This window comes from Plectropomus leopardus, chromosome 3 (genome assembly GCF_026936395.1).
Source record: "Plectropomus leopardus strain MGB_pleo_1.0 chromosome 3, ASM2693639v1, whole genome shotgun sequence".
Taxonomy (NCBI): Eukaryota; Metazoa; Chordata; class Actinopteri; order Perciformes; family Serranidae; genus Plectropomus; species Plectropomus leopardus.
In genome coordinates, this window is record NC_142178.1 from 12,981,987 (window position 1) to 13,004,000 (window position 22,014).

The 22,014-nt window shown below is 39.4% G+C and overlaps 1 protein-coding gene across 1 annotated transcript in view; it reads right to left on the reverse strand.

Annotated features, from left to right (window-relative positions):
- helz (helicase with zinc finger) overlaps window positions 1-22,014 on the reverse strand; it is a 70,459-nt gene that overhangs the window by 12,661 nt on the left and 35,784 nt on the right. Inside the window, exons 19-25 of the mRNA XM_042484739.2 lie at window positions 17,688-17,806; window positions 14,562-14,707; window positions 13,588-13,735; window positions 10,909-11,092; window positions 9,474-9,702; window positions 6,761-7,055; window positions 525-570 (exon numbers count right to left, since the gene is read on the reverse strand). Of these exons, the coding sequence (XP_042340673.2) occupies window positions 525-570; window positions 6,761-7,055; window positions 9,474-9,702; window positions 10,909-11,092; window positions 13,588-13,735; window positions 14,562-14,707; window positions 17,688-17,806 (1,167 nt within the window). The remainder of the gene's footprint in view (window positions 1-524; window positions 571-6,760; window positions 7,056-9,473; window positions 9,703-10,908; window positions 11,093-13,587; window positions 13,736-14,561; window positions 14,708-17,687; window positions 17,807-22,014) is intronic.

Here is a 22,014-nt window from a genome sequence, read left to right on the forward strand (position 1 = left end):
CCTAAGTGGATGGATTTACGTCTATATATGCTATTATGTGTCAATGTTATTGTATTTTAGTCAGTGTCAGCTGTTTTAAATTGCTGCTTAAAGGATATTGATGTTTTGATGCAGCATTTATTAACAGTGGATTATATGATGGTAATATATACCTTTCTCGCGTGAGTCTCAGATTTGGCCTGTATTTGATTTCCTTCCTTTTCCTTTAGCAACATTCAGGCGAATTAAATTCTCAGCAAGCCTAAAAGAGCTACAACATGTTAACATTAAAGGCTCCAGATTGTAATTTTCTCTAGGTCTACTTCTGCATATGCCCCCGAGCATATGTCAAGTTACTGACCAAAAACTTATAGCAAGAGCAAAAGTCCAAAATCCAGGCATACAAGTAAGAAACATTTACCTATTGACATTTGTAACACGACAACACAAAGACATTACCAGGAGCAATACACAAATATTTGTATTAAAGTAGTTCCATTTAATATTTAGATAATCAATAGGGGTGGGCAGAAGCACAAACTCACCATATCCTTCAGGTGGAAGGTGCTCTGTGTGGTTTGCATGTTTCCCCTGAAAGACAAAATTGGACAGTCATGAAATACAAAGAGTTAATTGAGACCAAATGATGAAGAAAAGAACAAGTCTCAGTGGTTTAGTGTGTGGGAAAAATATATGATTTTTTGTCAACTGTAAATCAATATAGGAACTGGGCATACAGCAGCTGCAGTATGGGCCTGACTGTCCCACATCTGTCACAACAGCTATAGGGGCGACACCTTATCAGAGATGCAGCAGTAATTAAGCTGGCAAGCAGAGCACAGCTAAATTAATCTATTATATTAATATGCCATGCAGACATACTGTACTCTAACAGATCAGGCTTCAGTAAAGCACGTGGTTTTGTCTTAACACTTATCAAAATAAAAGTATCAATTACTAGAATCATAGCCAGCTAAGTTTCTTCAAGTTTTGCAATTTCAGATTTAAATATATGACAGTTGCTACAATATTTGCTCCCACTCAGGATTCCAGTTTTCAAACTACATTTGACTAATTACATATTAGAAATTGGTACACTGCCCCTATAAAGTCATCCATGGGACTTCATAGAGAAAGTAGATTTAGCCAAAAAACTGAATGGTCAAATGAGCTTTAAGGCAACCTCCCATTTTCTTTTAGTCTTGTGTGCGAGTCCCTTTTTTCATCATTCTTTGTCCCATCTCTGCAATTTGTCAAGTTTGAGTCACGACGTGAATAACTGATCTGTAAATCCCGTCAGAACTGATCAGATCACTGAATTTGAAGAGGAGCTGCTGCAGAGGCAAGGGAATGCCAACTTTTAGACCCAGGGCAATTGACGATTTTCATTTTCACTGCGCCTGACGCTCTGCTGCTCCATTTGTACCCAGCGTACTCTCTGAGCTCTGAGAGTCTGAGGCAATGAATGATCAAATTGTATATATACTCCATAGCGCACCTAATGACGATCAAGCTCCAAAAATAGAAAATCAATATGTAGCGCCAGATATTTTGATTATGGCAGGCTGCCACAAGTAGACGAATGTGTGGGGAACCCTGGACACAGGTGTGAATGGAAGAAGTATATAAGTGAACTGTCTCAGCTGTCTAATTGGGCTTGGATCACTGAAACACATCTCAAAATGAAGTGTAAACAGGATATATTACGGTCGCCTGGATATTTTAATTCAAAAGCTTATGCACTTACAGAGACAATGAAACCTCATGCAGTATAGACAAGATTGTATTTGTTGTCACAGAAGAGGCAGTGTAGCCACTATACTGCCTTTCTCACTGTGACTGCTTCACTTTTTAACCATAGATTAAATTAATGTTAGAGGCATAATCAGTCAATAAATACCCTACAGACACGGCTTGATACAGCTTACACTATGGCTCTCTGTCCTACAGAACTCCACTGTCCAAAGAGACACATTCCTTGATGACCAACATAGTCAGCATAGTTAATTCTAGATCACGTTTTCCATGCAAGAACGAGTCAAAGATTTATTCTTTCCACGACTAGATGATAACCAAACTCCCTCGCTCCTCGCTCTTCCTCCTGAGGGCTACACAATACAGCTTAATCCACTGTAGGTGTACAGAGCGTACACAGAGTGTTTGAACTGAATTCTGATCGATGTTGACACACACACACACACACACACACACACACACACACACACAAAATTATTCATGTTGGGGATTGCACACACAAACACAACCTATACATACCTGCACACACAGAGACACAAACAGCACTGGACTCTCATGAGATCTCCCCATACCTGGGTTTAGGTCTACCGATTCTCTTGTATTATTCATCATTACAGGAAAGCATACACAACAATCTACTTTGAGCTCTTTTAGCGGCTGGTTCAGTAACACGCAGTCTCTCCCAGTTGATTTTAGTGTTAACAGATAGTACTTGACAGTTGCCCCGTTCAAGGAGGAGGCAGAAATGAATGACATCCTCCATTTCAAGAGATACACTCTGTTTCTATACTGATGTCATATAAAGCTGATATTTACTCCTCAGATTAGGGGTAATGGTCATATTACTAGGAAAACAGTGCAGCCTTGAGCACAAGGACATTTTTTAGTAATGTGGCAAGTAGTTATGAACAAAGTATGGAAAACAAATTAAACTTTTGACATTTTGATACAACACCACCGCCACAAACTATTACAAGAAAAAATATGTCAGCACCTTAACGAAAACAAAGTAAGTAATTCCAGTAACATACTTCTTTTCCACCAAAGTCAGAACATGTATATGAGTTTTTTAAGACACGAGAAACCCCCTAAAAATAGGTGTTAGACTGCTTTCCTAATGCCAGTAGACCAGAGCTGTGTACATGGCTCTGCAGCAGATAAGTATGCCTTACTATGTGTTTGTTAATTTATTTATTTAGTTGATGCATCACACTCCACATCACTGATGGGCCAGAAAGGTTAGTAAACAGTAGTTAGCAGCATGGATACCAGTGAAAATGTTACAGCAGTTACTTTTTTTATATCTCATACTTATTCAGTCTTGCTTTCAAACTCCTTGCAGACTAATTTGAAACGATGTTTGGAAAGACATGTACTTTTTTCTTGCGGCCTGTCATTGCATACTGCCAGTGAATGCGTGTCCACCTGGATGCTGCATTTCCAACATTGGCGATGGGACTTTTGAACTGCTCAATCGAAAAGATCCCTTGGACCTGGGGCCAATAAACACCCATGACCACTGCAGAGTCATTTGACCTGGGAGTTAATGTGAATTGTAACCTTTCCCATAACATAAAAAACGGAGATGTTAGCAGGTGTTTTGTGTTTTTTGTGTAATGGCAAGGGCTTTAGATGACTGTCAAATAACTGCTGGAGAATTCTGTTGAAACCACTTGTGAGACATAGCCTAGGTACCAACTACCAGATAAGTTCAGAAAACAAAGTCAAATCTGCCAGTGTCTCCTTTCCTGCCAGCCACACACAAACCACAGCCAATGTTTACAGGTCCTTAAAATATGGCTCTACTTGTGAGGCAGCATGTCCTCCTGGTTGAGCTGAGGAACAGCCAAAATACAACATCACATACAATATGAGAGATATCACATACTTTGATTACACATGTAAAAAGGTTTCATTTTAATATGGCACCTTTAGTATTACATAAGATAGCAACTAATAATAAAACTGCTGTTACTAATGTAAAAGCCAGCCTCTGGTGCAGACTGATGGTGTAATAAATACACCAAAGACGTATTTGTGTAGCATGCAAGCATGCAGTGTTTCATACGAGTATGACACACCTATATAAACTGACTGTGGTCTGACAAAATGTCACAGAAGCAGCTTTGCTTGGCTGCTATTTTAGGTTGTAACATTAACTGAGCAATGCCAGACACATCAGACTGAAAATGGTGCCCATAGTCTCGCACTGCGGTTATCTGATCTAGTCGTAGATGCCCTGCTGCAACATTTCCTCTGACAGGCATGAGTTGAATAGTGACAATGACCAACAAGGATGTTGCTGAACACTGGTTTCATAAGAGCAATTTTCTCAAACAGCGGGGGTTGGCTAAGAATGAAAAACTGCTGACTGGATCTTAAAAAGCCCTTGATGACACGCTAGCTGGCATACAAGGGGCTTGGTTGCTTGTAATGTTGCATTATTTACCATTTTGTCAAACAAAAAGAAAAAGGAGCGCCTGTAAAATTTCTTTGAGTGACAATGTGTATCAGTATATATCTGTCAAGGAAGTGGTGAAGGGCATTGTGATAGAGATTAAACCAAAGCTGTTATAGGTTTTAGGAGAGGAGATTAGATGCACAAGAGAGACTGTGAAGGGGAGACACAAACTCAAGAATCTGTATGACAAGGACGCCACACAAACATTTCATTTGTTCCTGACACCAGCCCAAGTATCACTTTTGACTTGATGACACATAAAAATAAATAATACATAATTGTTTTTAAAAAAGTAGCAATTGAACTTGTGAATCCTCTTTCTCCAATTAGAATGACACTAATTGTACTAAAGCTTGAACTCCGAAAAGGCATTTTAATGTGAGACGTATCTTAACACAAGTGTCACAGTCTTGCAAAATTGCACCAAAACACCATCTGTGTCAGAAAGCAGCACTTCACAGAATGAAGTCAACTGAAGCATATACTTCTGGTGAAACGGATGCCAAACAATAAACGTGCTGTGTGCTTCCTGATTAAATGCATATATTTTCCAAGTAATTGCAACTACAACTTGCATACTTTCTTTGCTGCCCTTGGACATATAAATATTTTGATCGTTCAAAGTCCACAGTGGATTTAATGAAGATTTTTGCACAATGATCAACTGTCTCTACAAACGGATTTTTCTGCCATTTGTTTTGTCCTTACAGATGTCTTGTAAAATACTACAATAACTTGGACATCTAAACATGTTTTATTTGGAGAAATATAATACGCGCAAGCTACGGTGTAATTGTAATATCAGCTATCAGCAGCAGATGAGAAAAAGTTGCCCCGATTCAACCACACTGAACCAAACAACACAGATTTTATTAGAAACTAAGTCATCTATCATTGAATTACATTTATATTGATTATTTTGGTTGAACACCACAGTGTCGAGTATGTACAGAGGTGCCAAGAATGGTCAGTCAGTCAGTCAGTCATTTTCTGTAACCGCTTGTCCTCGTAAGGGTCGCGGGGGGGCTGGAGCCAATCCCAGCTGTCATCGGGCGGAAGGCGGGGTACACCCTGGACAGTTCGCCAGACTATCGCAGGGCCGACACATAGACGAACAACCAGACACACTCACAGTCACACCTAAGGGCAATTTTAGAGTCATCAATTAACCTGAGCTGCATGTCTTTGGACTGTGGGAGGAAGCCGGAGACCCCGGAGAGAACCCACGCGGACACGGGGAGAACATGCAAACTCCACACAGAAGGGCCCCTGCCCGGACCGAACCCCGTACCAACCGGGATTCGAACCAGGGACCCTCTTGCTGTGAGGCAACAGTGCTAACCACAAAGCCACCGTGCTGCCCGCCAAGAATGGTCTGACCTTTAAATTAGCAACATGCTGTATATGCGGAAGGAAACAATATATTACATGCTGCATACTGATGGCTCCATGTCTGTGTGCTGTGTGGTTGCGAGCTACATAGTAAGACTGTGCACGTGTGTCTCTAAAGCTGGCTGATGCTGCGGAGCTGCGGCTCATTAGGCCCAGTGGGTGATGGCAGCAGGTTGGCAGCTGTGGTGATTTCGTTAACCTTTACCTCAGGGCAGGCAGGGAGGACAGACACACAGACACAGACACAGACACACACAGACACACACAGACACACACACACACACACACACACACACACACACACACACACACACACACACACACACACACACACACACACAAAGACATTTCAACCGGAGCTGAACAATCAAACAACGTATCCTTCCGCCAAACCTGTGGTGCTAATGTGATGTTTTTGTTGTTTTTCTGGGGCCAAAATAAACTACCATAAAGAAATTTCCTTTGGTGAGTCATTTTAACAGATATGTGCTTTGTGCCCGCATGTGCAAAGCTTTTTATCTTTTTTCATGTCTCCAAAAGCAAAAAGCACTCAATTCATTCTGGATAATGCATTTACTATTTCCACAAACCAGTAAGTGGTTACCTAACATTAGATTAACATAGAAAACCCTACATTTAAGCTTTAAAAACATCCTGTGCCTCACCTGTTTTTCTTTTATTTCTGCCTCACTACTCGGTTTTCCCGTCTTTCCTCTCTCTTTCTCTCTCTCTCGCTCTCTCTTCCCCTTCCTACATTTGCAAACTCTAAATTAAGGTTATTATTCGATTTACAAAAGATGAATAACATATCCAGTAACAGGGTTCCTAAAGCTTAAAGCAAACCGGATTAAAGACTTTTAAATCCTTTTAAATGTCCCTCAAAGTAAAATTTAAGACAAATTTTACAATAACTAAAATTGAAGGAAAAAAAAAACATGAACTGACATCAAATACTTATTAGGGACAATTTTGCCCAAATATTTACTTCAAAATAAAACTTTTTTTTTTTGACTTTTTATGATCCGCAGGAACCTGCAGGAGTAAAATAATAATTTTTGACTGCCTTTCTAGCATCTTATTTGCTTTTTTTTTATTTCTACAGTTTGATGCCCATAAAAGAAGAGGAGGGTGGATACAGTGGATACAGTTAACCCTACTTCATAAACACCTCACCTTAGGGGGTGACTGCTGCTGCTGTTGCTGCTGCTGCTGCTGTGGACCCTGCTTGTTGGAGGCGGGCTGTGCGTGCTGAGGATGTGGATGATGGTGAGGGTGGAGGGCCTGCGATGAAGAGTGGTGTCCTTGCATCGGCCTGAGGGCACGGGGGATGAACTCTGGTGCCAGCGGGTTGAGAACATAGGTCTTCTTGAGCTCCAGGGCCTCCAGCTGAGACTTGATCTGCTCAAAGGTGATGCCATGTAGGCTCGAGTTTTCGTGGCAGATGGAGATAAAGTGCTCCCAGAATTTTCTGGAAAGGGGAAAAAATGAGGAAACAACAGATGGAGATAAGTTTAATTTCTATTCTTCTTTATCTCTCCTTGTTTGGACTGGGTGTTTCATGGATCATAGTGTTGATTTTTTCCTGCTGGCAGTGCAACGAATTAGTCCTTGGGGGCTGTATATAAAAAAAACATGTCCATTAAAAACAAATGTTGAAAAAGCGTGTGTGAAGCAGGTGTTCAGAGGAAAGGGAAAATGGTTAAAAGGGAAAATCAGCAAAACGATGAAGCACACCAAAGGGAAAGAAAATGTAAGCTCGGCAAAACAGGAGTAGCAGACGCAACAATGAAAAGAACAAAGAGCACAATAATCTCACTGTGTACTGTTTACAAATGAGCTGTCAGCCTTGAGGAATACAATCATGCTAAAAACTAGATATGTGAAAAAGTGAATCAATGGACTTTTGTTTAAAAGAATTGTTTGATTGTTCTTTGGCCTTATACTGTACTGGCCTTCATACAGGAGTAGTCAAACAAGAATGGGTGGGAAACCCACCATAATGTCATGGTGGCAGATGTTTCAGTTGCGGCTGGCCACCACAAATAAATGAATGTGTGGGAAACTGTGTATTAGAATGTCTTAAGTGGCCTCAAGTGATACAGCACAAAGAGGTGTGCTGTTTGAGAGCTGAACTTTTGTCTGATGGCTCATTTCTATTTCATCCCTGTCACTCGTGTTCAAAGCACCGCAATAGACAAGCAACAACTGATTGAACGTAAGACTGAGATGGCCTATGCCGTGCCTCTATATTTCACTACAAATACCTAAATAAAGTGGCAGCTGGCAAGAGTGACACTGCTAGGGAGCAGAACGCTAAAAGGGGCCTACCTGCTGTTGACTATCTTGTATGTTAGTGTATGTCATCTCCAGTAAATATCACAATATAAATTGGGCGTTACTGTTTAAAAATTACAAGCGTTTGAAGGAAGCACTCACCAATCTTTTTAATGGTTACATATTATGTCTAATATCTCGGTAAGCAGTTTGTTTACGCAATGTAACACAGTTTAATATTTGCCAGGTTCCCACTCATTTTCATAGACAAAATTTCAAATCTTTTTCCCGACTTTTTGAGGACCCATAATCAAAACATTTTTTTCTTTCCAAACTTGCCGGCATTTTTCAAACATTTCCAATTCAAATTCTATTCAATCGTACTTGCCTCCATACATGGAGGGAGAGACTACGTGACATCAACAACTTCAGAAAATTATTTGATATTATTTTACATTACATGAAAGGTTGCCCACGGAAGATTATTGTAACAAAGTCATTATACACAACAAAATTCAATGACTTTTCCAAAACTGTTACAAAATATCTTACTCATTCCATGACTTTCCCAGGCTTGTAAAATTAGACTGTGCATTTCCATGACTTTTGCTGGTTTCCACGACCGCAGGAACTCTTTGTAACGGATTCATTGAGGACTGATAGTCAGATGCTCGACAGCTGTCAGGAAACCGTGTAAATCATTAACATTTGGGGCTATAAGCTATTTCAACTTAACACCATCCAGTCTATTTGCTGTTTCAACATAGTGGTATCCCATAAACTTTTCACTTTGCACAACTGATCAACAACAATGAAATCGAGAAAAAAGGCACGTATTCGTAGTTCTCGATCTCCCCTACTGACTGACCGGCATATTTTATTCCTGGGAGGAAGCTCAGTGTTGACACACCAATTAAATTTCTCTATCTTTGCAGAATGACATTATAAAACAACCACAACAGCAAAAGACCTGACATGCTATGACAGCTTAAAGAGGCAAAATCAACAGTTGCCATGGAGATGGAAAGTGGGCATAGGGATCTTAGAGTGAACGAGTTAAAGAGATTTAAATAGAGATAGGAGGTGGCAGCCAATGGCATTTCCCCTCATAGCTGCTGTAAATAAAGTGATGATGACAACTAATATCTTAATCAGGTGTCCAATCAAACTTGTCTAAACTTAAATAACTTGTTCAATAGAATCGCTCGGAAATTCAATGTAAATGTCATGTCATGTGATAGACCTGTATGTATCAAAAGCCTTTTTTCCTAAGAGGACATTAGAAGATAACAACAAGAAAAGCACAGGTTGAAATTATCAAATAAACGGTGGCTGAATTCAATTTAGCGGCTTTAATTTCAGGATCCTGGTTTTGTGCATGCGAGCTCGCTGTCTCTCACACTGGGACATTTGAATAGAACAGAACCAACATTAGTCTTACTAGTTAAAGTTGAGTTTTTCCAACTATGAAAAGTCAATATGTCTGCTGTGAAAAAGGTCTGTTGGCTTTGGGGAACTCTGATTTAGGGAACCAAGGCATATCTACTGAAGTACCATACTGAAACAAAACTACAAATAACCAAGGTCATAAGTCAAAAGAGCCCTTATTTACCTGCAGCGCCCCACAGAGCACAGTGCTATGGGGTCTCCCACAACTGCAACCAGGGACTGGGCTCTGGTGATGGCCGTGTTGAGTAGCTTGTAGTTTGAGAGGAATCCATAGTCGAGGTCCTCCGTTGAGTCCTCAACCAGCTGCTCTTTACGTTTGATGGCCGTCTGCTTGTGTTTGCAGGTATGTCGCGTCCGCACTGTGCTGAGAAACAGCACCCGGAACTGTTTACCTGCAGAAAAAAAAACCCGTCTTTTGAAGTTTCTAAGTACTCTGGGAAATGCTTTACAAGCAAAATGCTATACAAGCAAAAGCAAAGCAAAATATTAGAAAAAACAAAGCCATCTTATAAAGGGTATAACTTTCCCATTTTACTAATTAGGAAGAGAGAGAGAAGCTAGTTCATGTTTGACAAAATTTGAAGCACATTTTTCCCCTACTTAGAAATAACCAACAGAACTGCAATGAAGAAAATCTCTTAGAGGAACATTTGATATCGGTGGAAACCGAAATTATTTACATGCTGTTTTCTCATATTGTACAATCTCGAGTTTTGCTACAAATAAAGGAGACAAATTTCTTTAAATAGAAAAAAAAACAGGTCTAATACTAATTAAACCTTTTAATGACTCCAGAGGCTGTTGATAGAACACAAACAAACATTATCTACATGTGTGTTAAATTCAAATTTTAAGCACTAACTAGAGTGCAGTTTTCCTGGTCTCTTTGTGTGTGTGTGTGTGTGTGTGTGTGTGTGTGTGTGTGTGTGTGTGTGTGTGTGTGTGTGTGTGTGTGTGTGTGCGCGTGTGTGCGTGTGTGCGCGCATTTGTCCACATTTCATGTTTTATTTCATGATTAATGAGAAACTTAATGACCTGCGAAAAGCAGCTGGATGCAAAACAAGTGGCAACTGCATGAGCTTGAAGCAGACAAGGGATTCGGGGGAAGAAACCCTAACTCATATTTTCCTTGTAATGGGAATGGATGGTAAGAAGGGCAATATGAACACTGATAACTGCCGAGGAAAATAGCAGAGATTTGTCTTCAGGGTAGTGTAGCTCTAATTTTAAGCATCACTTTGACTATAGACAGATGCTAATATCATCTCTCACACAGAAATGTTTGAGACATGTACATGGAGAAACATTAATGAGGCACTTGGGGATTGTATTGTCTTTGTCTTTGAATTTGTTGGTCTATAACTACTGTGTTTTGCCTTTCTGCTGCTGCTTTCTTCAGGTTTTCAGTTTCCCATTCTTTGAATAAGTATGATACACCATCAAATTAACACATTAAACCCCCAAATATGAGGGCCTTAAAATGTTCTATTTTGTCAATTGTGCATGCAAATCTCAAATTATTCAGAAACAGGTATATTAATACAGCACTAATTTCAGACTTTCAAGCCATTAACTGTGCACATGTTGGTTTTTCTCACCTTGGACATTGAGCACTCTTTCCACGCTGACCTCGTGCATCCTCTTTTTTCGGAGCTCAGCACGAATGCGGAACACCTGGTCTGCGTATGGCGACACCACTCCAATGCTGCCGTCGTCCAGCTTGCCCCACGCCACTGGCCACTTCTTGCGCAACTCCTCCACCCGCTCCACAATCTCAAATACCTGAGAACATGGAGGAGAAATGTGAGAGATGTAGGTGAAAACAGAACTCAATTTTATGCTTTCTTCACATCAAGATCCCTGCACACAATAGGAACTGTGGGAAGTCTGAGACTAAGCGATATGTCCACCCAGGTAAAAGGTCAACAGTGGGGGAAAAAGTATTTGTAGAACAAAGAAGGCTTTATGTGCTGCATGATACTGAGGCATCTAAATCAACACATAAAACAGGAAGCTATGGCTTAATGAGAATGGAAGACCTTTTAGGAAAAAAAGGCTTCAAGTTATCAAGCAAGCCAAGTATCACTGGCTCCTCTACACTGCCGGATCAAAGCGGGAATATCATACTGCTATGCCACCTCGCCGTTCTGTATATAAGGAACGATGACAGAATTGGTGGACAGAGTGCTTTCGTCTCTAAGGCCACCACAGTAGGTAGTATCAGTGCCAAAAAGGTGTTTGTATTAACAGGACAACCAGCAAAACAGAACAATGGGCAGCATGGGTGCGATGTTTTGATAACTCAAAGAAAACAGAAAGAACAGCATCTGTAAAGATCTGAGAATTTGGAAAAAAATAAAATTCCGTAGATTCTTACAGTTTGAGCAGAGGACAAGATCAGCCGTCATTAAACATGGACGGTAAATGATTGTTGTTGCCATGTTACACCTTTGTTATTGTTTAGAAAGACTGGCAACTCATATATTTTATGTCACACTCGAGGCCGCCGCTGTTGTGTTACACATTACGCCCGTCATGCCTCTTCTGATTGCGGGATGATGTCATACAGTCTATAATCACATAGTGGAGCAGAACAATGCTGCAATTGTTTCTGTTTAAAAATGAAAAAAAAGGTATAACAAAGGGACTTTGTGGCGGCCCTATATCGCAGTCTCGGTGTAAAAAGGGCTTCTAAAGCATTTCTGGTTTACTGACCAGTTAGCTTGATATCAAACCTCAGACTGGCTCAATGAGTTGAATAATTGAGACCTTAAGACATTTAAATTGTTTTTAACTGAGCTGAACTGACAAATTTTGAACATTATAGGCATCATATACATGTGATTTTGATTTTATGTCCAAAATAATGTATTGTGTGTTGAAAAAGTATTAAAAATTTCCTTAGGTATTAAAACAAGAGTTGGTATTTGAATCCCCATTGTTCTTTTGTCGTATAAGCCATTTCTCAAGTCCTGTTCAGAGCTTTTACATACTGCCGGAGGCTTTGAACTGCTATGGAAATATTGTCTTCCGCTTATATCTAGGCCCATCAAAGACGCTTTGCACAAAACAGACATGCTTTTTTTTCCTTCGCATTTTGATTTTGCAAGATTATGATAATGGTGTTAATGATTTGACATGGGTGCTTCATCAAAGAGACGGGAGGTAATTCATTTGGCATTGTTGACAGTTTGGGAGCAATCAAGAGGCATCCGTGGTTTAATTGGCTGGAAAGTGTCAGTAAAGAGTCAGAGGTCAGACACAGCCAATGACCACAATCAACTGAGTCTACAGAGGAACCAATCAAAGGCGAGGACTGTCAGTGAATCATGCATGCTGGGAACCAAATGTAGCAACTAATTTAGTTCATGGCTTTCATCTTCAGTTATGATTTAAACAGTTAGTGTGATGAGGTGAAACAAACAGTGCTGCCGAGTCTAGGACAATCATTCTGTTTTTGACTCAACCCAACAATCTCAATCAAATTTCATTTAATTATGAAATCAAAACCATTTATTATTTAGATGGATTTACAGCCTAAAAAACATGGATAATTTGAAAGTCAAAATGCACAAGAAAATAATTGGCTGAAACCCAAATATTCATTTATTCACTCAAGTTTCACTCAAATATCGCTGCCTGTTTTTTTTTCAGCAGTCATCACTTTTCACTCATGTGCTCTGAAAACATTTCCAATTTTTTAAATAACATTTAACAGCTAATTTTATTATTGAGCACACATTTCCTGCAGTGGGAGTTTAAATTATAACATCGTTTTCACACGTTTCCTACAGTTTAAGGCAAGTTAGATTTAAGACTTTAAGATTTTTTTTTATGCCAGTCAGAATGAAATTTCAGAGAAATTTCACAATGTATCCGAAACAAACAATCCAAAAAATATGAACTAACATTAATTTACGTAAGTTTAGGGGAAAGAAATTCACAAATATTTCTTAAATAATAATAAAACATGACTTGGTGGTTTTAGGTTTCTCCCTCCTGCATGTGGGATTTCACTGCTTTGATTCCAATCGTGCTGACTTTGAAACATATTCTGCATAAACTACACTGAGCTCAAAACATTAATTTAATGGTCAGTTTTCCTTAAATTTGCACTTTCGCATGTCGTTCAGGGTGCAGTGACAGCTAGTTAGCAGACAGCGGATCCTCTGCACAAAACCTTGAGCTTAATGACTGACTGCCTGGTTCATAATGTACTTGTCAACAACATCAGGCATGACACAGCGGAACCACAAAACCAATTATAACTTCAATACCTCTGCGTTGTTGTAGTAGGCAGTGCTGTTCTTCTCTTGGACATCTTCTCCTCTGGCTGTGAAAAAGGTCAGAGGGTAGAAGTCCTTGTGGGAGGGCTGCTTCCCACTTGCCATCAACTTCCCATCATAAAATAGTTCTGACGTGTAGCTGTAGGGGAAGAAGACGGGGTAAGAGAAAGGAAAAGGAAACAAAAAGAGGGGAACATGAGAATGGAGTATGTTCATGCAAGGACATCTATCAGATTTCACTAATAAATTAACTAATTAGTTATAAATTACTAATTAAGTTGCTTGTGAAATTCCTATAATGTCGTGTATATCATTTTATAAACATTTCCATGTAGTACAATGTGGGAAGTTAAAGATTTGGGAAAAGTTTGTAATCTTGAAAAATGTTTGGAGTAAAATTCAAAGATCTGAGGGCATGAGGAGATAAGATAAATTTCCAAAAAAAACATAACGTGGATAACATCAGAATGATTTGAAGTGTGTGTGTTCTTGTTTTGCTGCAACAATGTGCAATTAGGCCCAGCAAAAAAAAAAAAGCATTATCCAGTCAAATACATTAGGTACAGCCGATTTGAATTGAAAAAATAACTTGTATTATGCAAAATTAGACACATCAGGTAACAACATGGAGAAGAAATATTTTTGCTGATGTATAAACATTGCTCTGTGTCTGCTAAAAATGTAAAATTAAATTTCAAGTTCATATTTAATTTTCTCATCAGTACCTGAAGGAATACTCCTACATCCACGCAGCGCCTAATGATGTTTTGTCATAGAACTATTGTCAACCCAAATATTCCCTTAAGAAGTTCACTTTCCTGTTTGGACAACCCAAGTTTGTCAGTTCTTCACCTCTGTTTCCCCTTTCTCTCCTGACCCATTCCTCCCACACCCTCTTCACTCGAGTATTTCAGCCTCCCCTCCCACAGTTTCGACACAGGGCAGTGTTGAGGGCTCACACCTACTTGATGATAGCTTCATGAGAGCGGTAGTTCTCACACAGGAGGATGCGACAAGGGTATTCAGGGGGGTAGTGCTCATACAGCCGGTCCAGCAGTGACACATGCAGGTTGCGCTCCCGTGCAAACTCGCTGTACACAAATGGACTGAGCTGCAAATCAAGGGAGAGAGAGAGAGGGAGAAAGTGAGGCAGGGAGCAAGAGACAGAGAGGAAAGTTAGTTTCAAAGCATGACAAAGGTAGTTTACAATTCTCATATTATTACTTTTCCTTTCTCTTCAACTATACAGCAAAGTTTTTTTCTAGGGATGCACATTTTTTTCTGGGCAGATACTGAGGTCTAAAATAACAACTTGGCCACTAGCCAAAACTGATGTGTTATGTTGTTGTTGTTTATTTTGTATTTGTTGTTATTTATTCCCCGTTTTCTGCCAGGGAATCAAAAAAAAATTCTACACCAAAAAAATAACTAAATGCTTTAAAAGTTCTTTATGACTCTACTTTTTAATGAACACAAATTCAATCACACAACATAAGGAAACAACATTTAATACAACCTTTCACATGAAAAATATCTTTAGAAAATACAACTTAAAAAGCCTTTTTTTATTAAATACATCACAGTTCCCTCTATTTTAAATTACTGTGAAAATCAACAAACGTCTTCCTCAAACAACTATATTTATACAAGTTTCTCACCAAAAACTAAATTTGACAAGATTGCATTGAACACATCATAAGAAGGCTATAATTTACCGTTTCCATATAGTCATTTTAAGTGATCAGAGCTAACGTTAACAAGCTGTTCTACTCTACTGATTTCAACAGAGATTTATTATTCACAATAAAGCATTATTAGGGAAACAATAAGGTACGCCCACTGATGCAACAATAGTGAGTTTAACCCTTTTGTCCAAATGAAGATCTCTGTTTGTCTCAAATAGGGTTTTTTTGTCCCCGGGACAATGGGACTGAGACTCTGGCTGCTTCTTGCCATCTCGTCATACAACAGTGAGATCACAGAGCCCATTTGCCAAACAGTCATTGTATTCTTCTTGTACCTGCTTATTCATTTAAGTTCTTGTCACTAGTCTGGAGACAAGTGACACAACGGAAAACCACCACTGTCATTAATGAATGTCATCTTATTTGCTGATAGGCCACTGGCAGTCGACAAGGCGAATATCGGTTGATACTGATGTGTGACCGATAAATCGGTGCATCACCAAGTTTTCAATTTAACACCAAACACTGCATCTGGTGATTTAAAGGATTGTTTTTTTCACCATGTAGTGCTTGACATAAATCAAGTCAGGCATATAAAGTAGCCGGTCTAGTAGCCGGTATTGTTCGTAATCACCTGATGCTAAGAGATTTATTTGACGAAAATTTCCCAGGCATGTCAGCTGCTTTGACAGGATGGAATACTAAATATGTCCCCCTCTTCATTGTGTGTACAGCAGTCTAATTTTAAGAATCTTTACTCTTCTGCAGATGAGGTAATGAGGGAAATGTTAAGAGGAATGCACACAAGAGACATTTTAGATCCTGGTTAAGTTTCCGAGTTTTATTTCCCTGGGCTCTATCTTGGGACTATTTTTCTGAAAAATGAGTTAGGTAGGATACTCCCAATGTTATTAAATCAAAATTTCTTTAACTACTTTGAGAACTATTCTTGTTTTGAGGAACTTCAAATGAGCGAGTTGTTTTTCCCAACGTGACTTGCGAGCCCTTCCATCTGGTGTGTATGTCATTAAGCAAACAGAACTTGAGTCGCAGTGATTATAGAGGAATTTACTCGCAGTGATTTCACAGCAGTTTGAGAATGTGCCAGATTCAATTTTGCTTGGAGTATATATGCAGTAGCCAGTCTTAGTTACAGATCTGCTCCAATATGGCACTGCTTGCAAAGCCAAGGCAGAATAGCATTTGTTTGATACCAAACCACAGGTGGCATTTGATTCCATATCTCTTGCAAGCAATACATCAAATAAGTGAATAAATCAGTAACTTATCCAATACCTGAAACAGTCCAAACAACTACAATGTGTTTTTTCCTCTGATCCAACAGTAGTGACCAAGATTTGCGACCATTATCTCAATGTGCTTTGGTCTTAACTGCACACCCCCACGAACACACACAGACTCATTTTCCTTTTCTCTTTTGACCACTGCGAGCAATTTATCTTCAGTTTGAATCTTTATTTAAGCCTGACAGTGAGCGAGGGTCAGCTTGCTTAAATGAGGCCCCACGCAGTCAATAAGAAGGCAAATAATCAATAGAGGCCTTGGCCTTCATCAACTATTCAGTCTGCTCTTCGACTGCTGAATAATGGAGGTAAACTGTTACAGCGAGAGCAGACGGGAGAGAGTGAGGAGACGGGAGAATTTTAAAGGGCAACATGCTTCCTTCAAGCATCTTCCTTCCTCAGAGTCACTAAGCCATTATATAGAAGGAATGCATGAGACAAAGTGAGAAAGAGACAGATGGGTACACAGGTGGACATCTTTTAAATGCATGATTCTTTGCTCCGAGAATAGCAGAGATAGAGAGAGAGAGAGATCAAGTAATTAAAGCAGCTACTGCATGGTAGACTCCTGCCTAGCCTTCATCCACTGCCTACTGGTAATCCTGTGCCACTGTCTAAAACCAGGAGGGGGGGTTAATTTCTTGTGTTGGCTTAGAAAGCTCCACTGATGTGAGTGTTATCTGTGGCTGAAGTGGTCTCCACAACCACAGCTCTACAGTGCGGATGTCTGTTCTTTTGTATTTGGAGTAGGCGACAGTGTAGTCTAATCCACAGCAAAGTGCAAATTAACTTACTAGTTCAACTTGATGTCAGAGCTTCGATCTGCGCCTATATTGCATCCTTCCTGCTAAGTCTATTTTTGGTTTATCTTTAGGATATAACACATCTATGATGTTAACACATCTATAAGACTGTTGATATAGTGCATCAGTAAGCATTATGTGTGTTTATAAGTGTAATCATAAAGCATTATGAATGCACTATAATTGACAATGAATGCCCTCATAATGCATTATTAACATGGTCTTCATAGAACGTGTTATAGAAAGGTTTTCGTAAATTTGCAAAGAAATGCTACTTTTTCTAATGGAGAAACTCTTACCTGCATATGGTCTCCAGCCAGCACAATGCGCGTGGTCTTGCTAGCTAGAGCAAAAGGCATGATGGTTTCACACTCCATGGCCTGGGCTGCTTCATCCAACAGGATATGAGTGAAGAATCCTGCAAAAACAGACAGGACACCAACATCAATTTACTTTACTTTAGGCAAAGTAAGTCAGTTTGAGTAATTCTTTTAAGAGGGAAAAAAAGGAAAGAATATCAGATTCCACCTTCTAAAGTGTGAATATTTTCTGGTTTCTTTATTCCTCTGTGACTGTAAACTAAATATCTTTGGGTTAAAGACAAAACAAAACAATTTGAGGATGTCGTCTTGGGCTTTTGGAAACAAGATTTTTCAATCATTTTACTTCATTTTCTAGAGCAAACAACTCCTTGAGTAATCAATGATCATTAGTTGCAGTCCCACTCAACTTGAAAACATTTTCGTGTATAAAATGAATAAATATCAAATCAAAGTCCATTGAATCCAGTTGAATCACATGATTCTTACCAATACCCAAACCTTGTCATGTCCATATTTTTTACCACTGTTACATCCCCACATTATGAACAATAATTTTGTTCATCAGGAGAATATAAGCCCTGCAATTTTACCATCCTCTCAGTCGCCTTTCTTCTCCTCCTTTTAACCAGTGCTGCAAACCAAAGGCAGGGTTTTATGGACGTTTTGAAAGGGATTGAACAGTAGCCTAACCCTGATTTAGAAAGCTCAAACGGTGCTCGCCAGTATGAGGGGAGGGGATGAAACGGCATGGCAAATGAGTGCTGGAGCAGGGAGTGGGGAAGAGAGAGGCTGAATAATAACCAGCACACAGCCTCTGAAGCCCGAGCACAATTTCCACAGGAAAGTATATGCAGATATGAAATGTGACGGTTGAAAAATAACAAAATAAACTTGGGGACTGTCAAAAAGTAAACAAACAACAGAAACATGGACTGGAAAGAAAAGAGGTGGAGCAGCTTGATTTGAGGCAACATTCACATATCTGCCTTTGAACAAATGCCTGCAAAACGTATTGATTTTTTTTCTTCCTCCGACTATAAAGCCTCAAACCAGTGTTGTCTCTGAACTGTGTGCACATCTCACTGAAGGAAATGCTAGCACTGTTCCCCCACTGTGGTGCCGATAAAGAGGCATGCACTTTTATGTTGGCTCGTGTTTTTGTGTACACATTTGCAAAATGTTGATAATTGGGTTTCTCTATTAGAGCTTAAAATGTGAGAAATGTCCCTTCGACACTGAAAAGTAATGTACCAAACACACAGGAGGGAAAAATGCTTTTGGAAACTCTTGTACTTTAACAAACAAAAAATATGGAATAAAGCACTGTTAGTAAGGGTGGGAATCACCAGAGGCACTATGATATATTATCACAATACTTACTCACAATATGATAATATTGCCATTTTAATCATATCGCAATATACTGATTAGTGTGATAACATACATTGCATGTACTGCAATTTAATTTTTTTTTTTTTTACAGCTTCCCAAAGTAAAACTTTGTCAAACTTAGTTTTATCTAATAAAACAAATAAAATGTCAGTGTTTTTTTCTTACTTTAGTCATTTTTACTCTGGCAAATATCTATATATATATCTAGTGGACTTATTTATTCTTCTAGTAGGCTACTGAAAGTTTAATTTAAATTTTCAATGTTAACATGATAAAATTGATACTTTGTGTTCATGTATCAATACAACATCACCATGCTGTGCTGTATCATTTTTTTCCCGACCTGTATTTGTTACATCCCTTCCTTTTTGTTATGTAATTCTAACAGTATAAATTGTTCGATAGTAGAGACAGATTGCGAGATGGCACAGAGGTCACACTTATTTCAAAGACGGGGTGTAATAGGCATAAAATTATGCACATGAGCAAATCTCTGGATAATAGGCATATACTTAAAATCATGCACTTGAGTAATCTCTGAATAGTTTATGTACAGGATAGATGAACATCCAAGCAGCACCGTTTTCACTGTGCTTCACTCTTGAGATGAATGAAATGTTGGAAGGAAAATCCATTTGTTTTTCATCACTGCATGGAATATGACTTTGAAACACGTGAAATTGTGTAGATGTGCTGCCGTTATACCACATTAGTTAATTATTGAGGCTCAGCACTGTTTGTTGACCCATGATAAATTGTAGTCAACAGGAGCCCTGCTGCATCCAGTTTACTTGCTCTTCTACTTCAATCAACATGAATATGTAACAATGAAATAACGCCCACAAATGATGTACAGTACATGCATGGGTCATTACAGCTGGAAATGGTTCCCCAGGCAGGGAAGTAGAGATAAGGCAGGGGGGCAAGATGGAGGCAGAGATGGTCTTTATGAGTGCCAAGCAGACAGAGAGGTAGACATGAAGAAACATGGTGCTTTATGTTTCACCTGGGACATAGCTGCCCGCCTCGGGGAATCTAAAACCAGAGGACCAAATTACATTTCTGTAGCCGCTATCTGTCACTGAGCTAATAATGGTGTTTGAATTTTGAAACAACGGTGGTTAAGGAAAGAAAGGGGGGAGGGATAATAAGCAGAGGTGAAAGAGATCAGAGGCACAGTGTTACAGAAGTGATTTGGGGGACAGCTGACTGTTTAATAATATATGGCAGCTCCTTCACCTCACACACCCAGTCTCTCACATTCTCCCTTTCACAGTCTCTTTCTACCCTTTTCACACTGTAAAAGTGACTTGGAAAATATGTGTGAGTGTGAAAGGGTCTATACAGATAACTCCAGCCCAAATTACAAGCTTTGTAAGAACAGGTTTGAAATCTCGGTTAGTGCTCAGAGAGGGGTTGGGAAAAACATTACACGTTGCCGCACAATGTGAACAATGTTCTCTTATTGACCACTGTATGAGCTGTGGATCTGAACCTCTGTCACAAGCATGCAAGATCCAGTAGCCTCCAGACAGATCAATATTCACCTGAGCCCCAGCAAACATCTGTTAACCAAAGAAAAAAAAAAACCAGCATCATCCTTATAAGTGCACGTTTCTCACATGTAAAGTATTTTCTAGAGTAGTTTATTTTACACATTTAATTTGATTGTGCTTAAGAAATACTATTTAAATGTGACACCCATTATAGGTAACTGTGTTATTGTCCTGTGATCCTGAACAACAGCTGGCAATGTGGTAGACAAACGCACAGAGCTACACAGCATGTCTCCCCAAAAGGCTGATGTTCCATCATGATCATGGAAAGTCATCTGTGCTTTTTACGGTTAAGAAAAAGGCTGAATATCTAAACTGTGCCTAGAAAAATGATATTGTATGACAGCTTTGAAGTTGATGCAGGGTTTGCCACACAATCTTTTATTTGTGGGAGCCTGCCATGATAACAACATCTGTCGCCATGTACTGATTTTTTATTTTTGGAGCTGGACTGGTTATTAGGAGCGCTGCTGTAATAAATATACCATACGTTTATTCACTGAACCACATTCTCGGAAGCAGAGCATAAGCTTGGGCATGCACTGTGCAGTAGAATGCCAGGTGCAGAAACTGTGAGATTTAACCGTTCACTGCACTGTATCTAAAGTCTGCTTTCACTCTCCTCTGTAGCAGACACTCCCTTCATCCATTAATCTGATCAATTCTGACTGGATCGACTAGTCAGTTACCAACTCCGCGACTTAAACTCCACAAACTGCTGCTGAGGGGGAAAAAAACTAATGAATAGTACCGCCTGAGCTGCATTTACTGACCCGCAAAACCTCAGACTTTAGAGAGGGGACAGAGAATGGGACAAGACGAAACACACACATAAAAAAAAGAACAAAAAAACAAAACGTTAAGTTTATATTTCTGCCATTACTAATGGCACAGATGGAGCAGCAGAACGCCAGGCACAGTTAAATGTTAATTGTTAAATGTTCCACTGGCAACCTTTCATCAATTGATATACATAAAGTTAGAAAGCTCTATTTTTGCACACAGCCACAAACTGACCAACTGATCAATTCTCCAACCAGTGACTCAAAATTTAGATATCTGAGGGCACACCTTTAGGCAGTCCACCTAACATGAGCAGTCAATAACATTTGTAAGTCTTGCTCCTGAAGACTGAATTAGTCTTTTTGCAAAACCCACACCATGAACATTTCCACATGCCAAATCTCATATCTAGGCCATAAAGAGAGAGGAAAATCAACAAACGAGACATATAATGGATTTTTTTGCAGCATCTGCGTGTTTGGGGTGGGAGATTTGTTATCGCTACTTAGTAGACTGGCTGGCTCCCAATAGCCTCGTTTCCTGGTGATTTTCATCACCGTCGAGCACCAGGA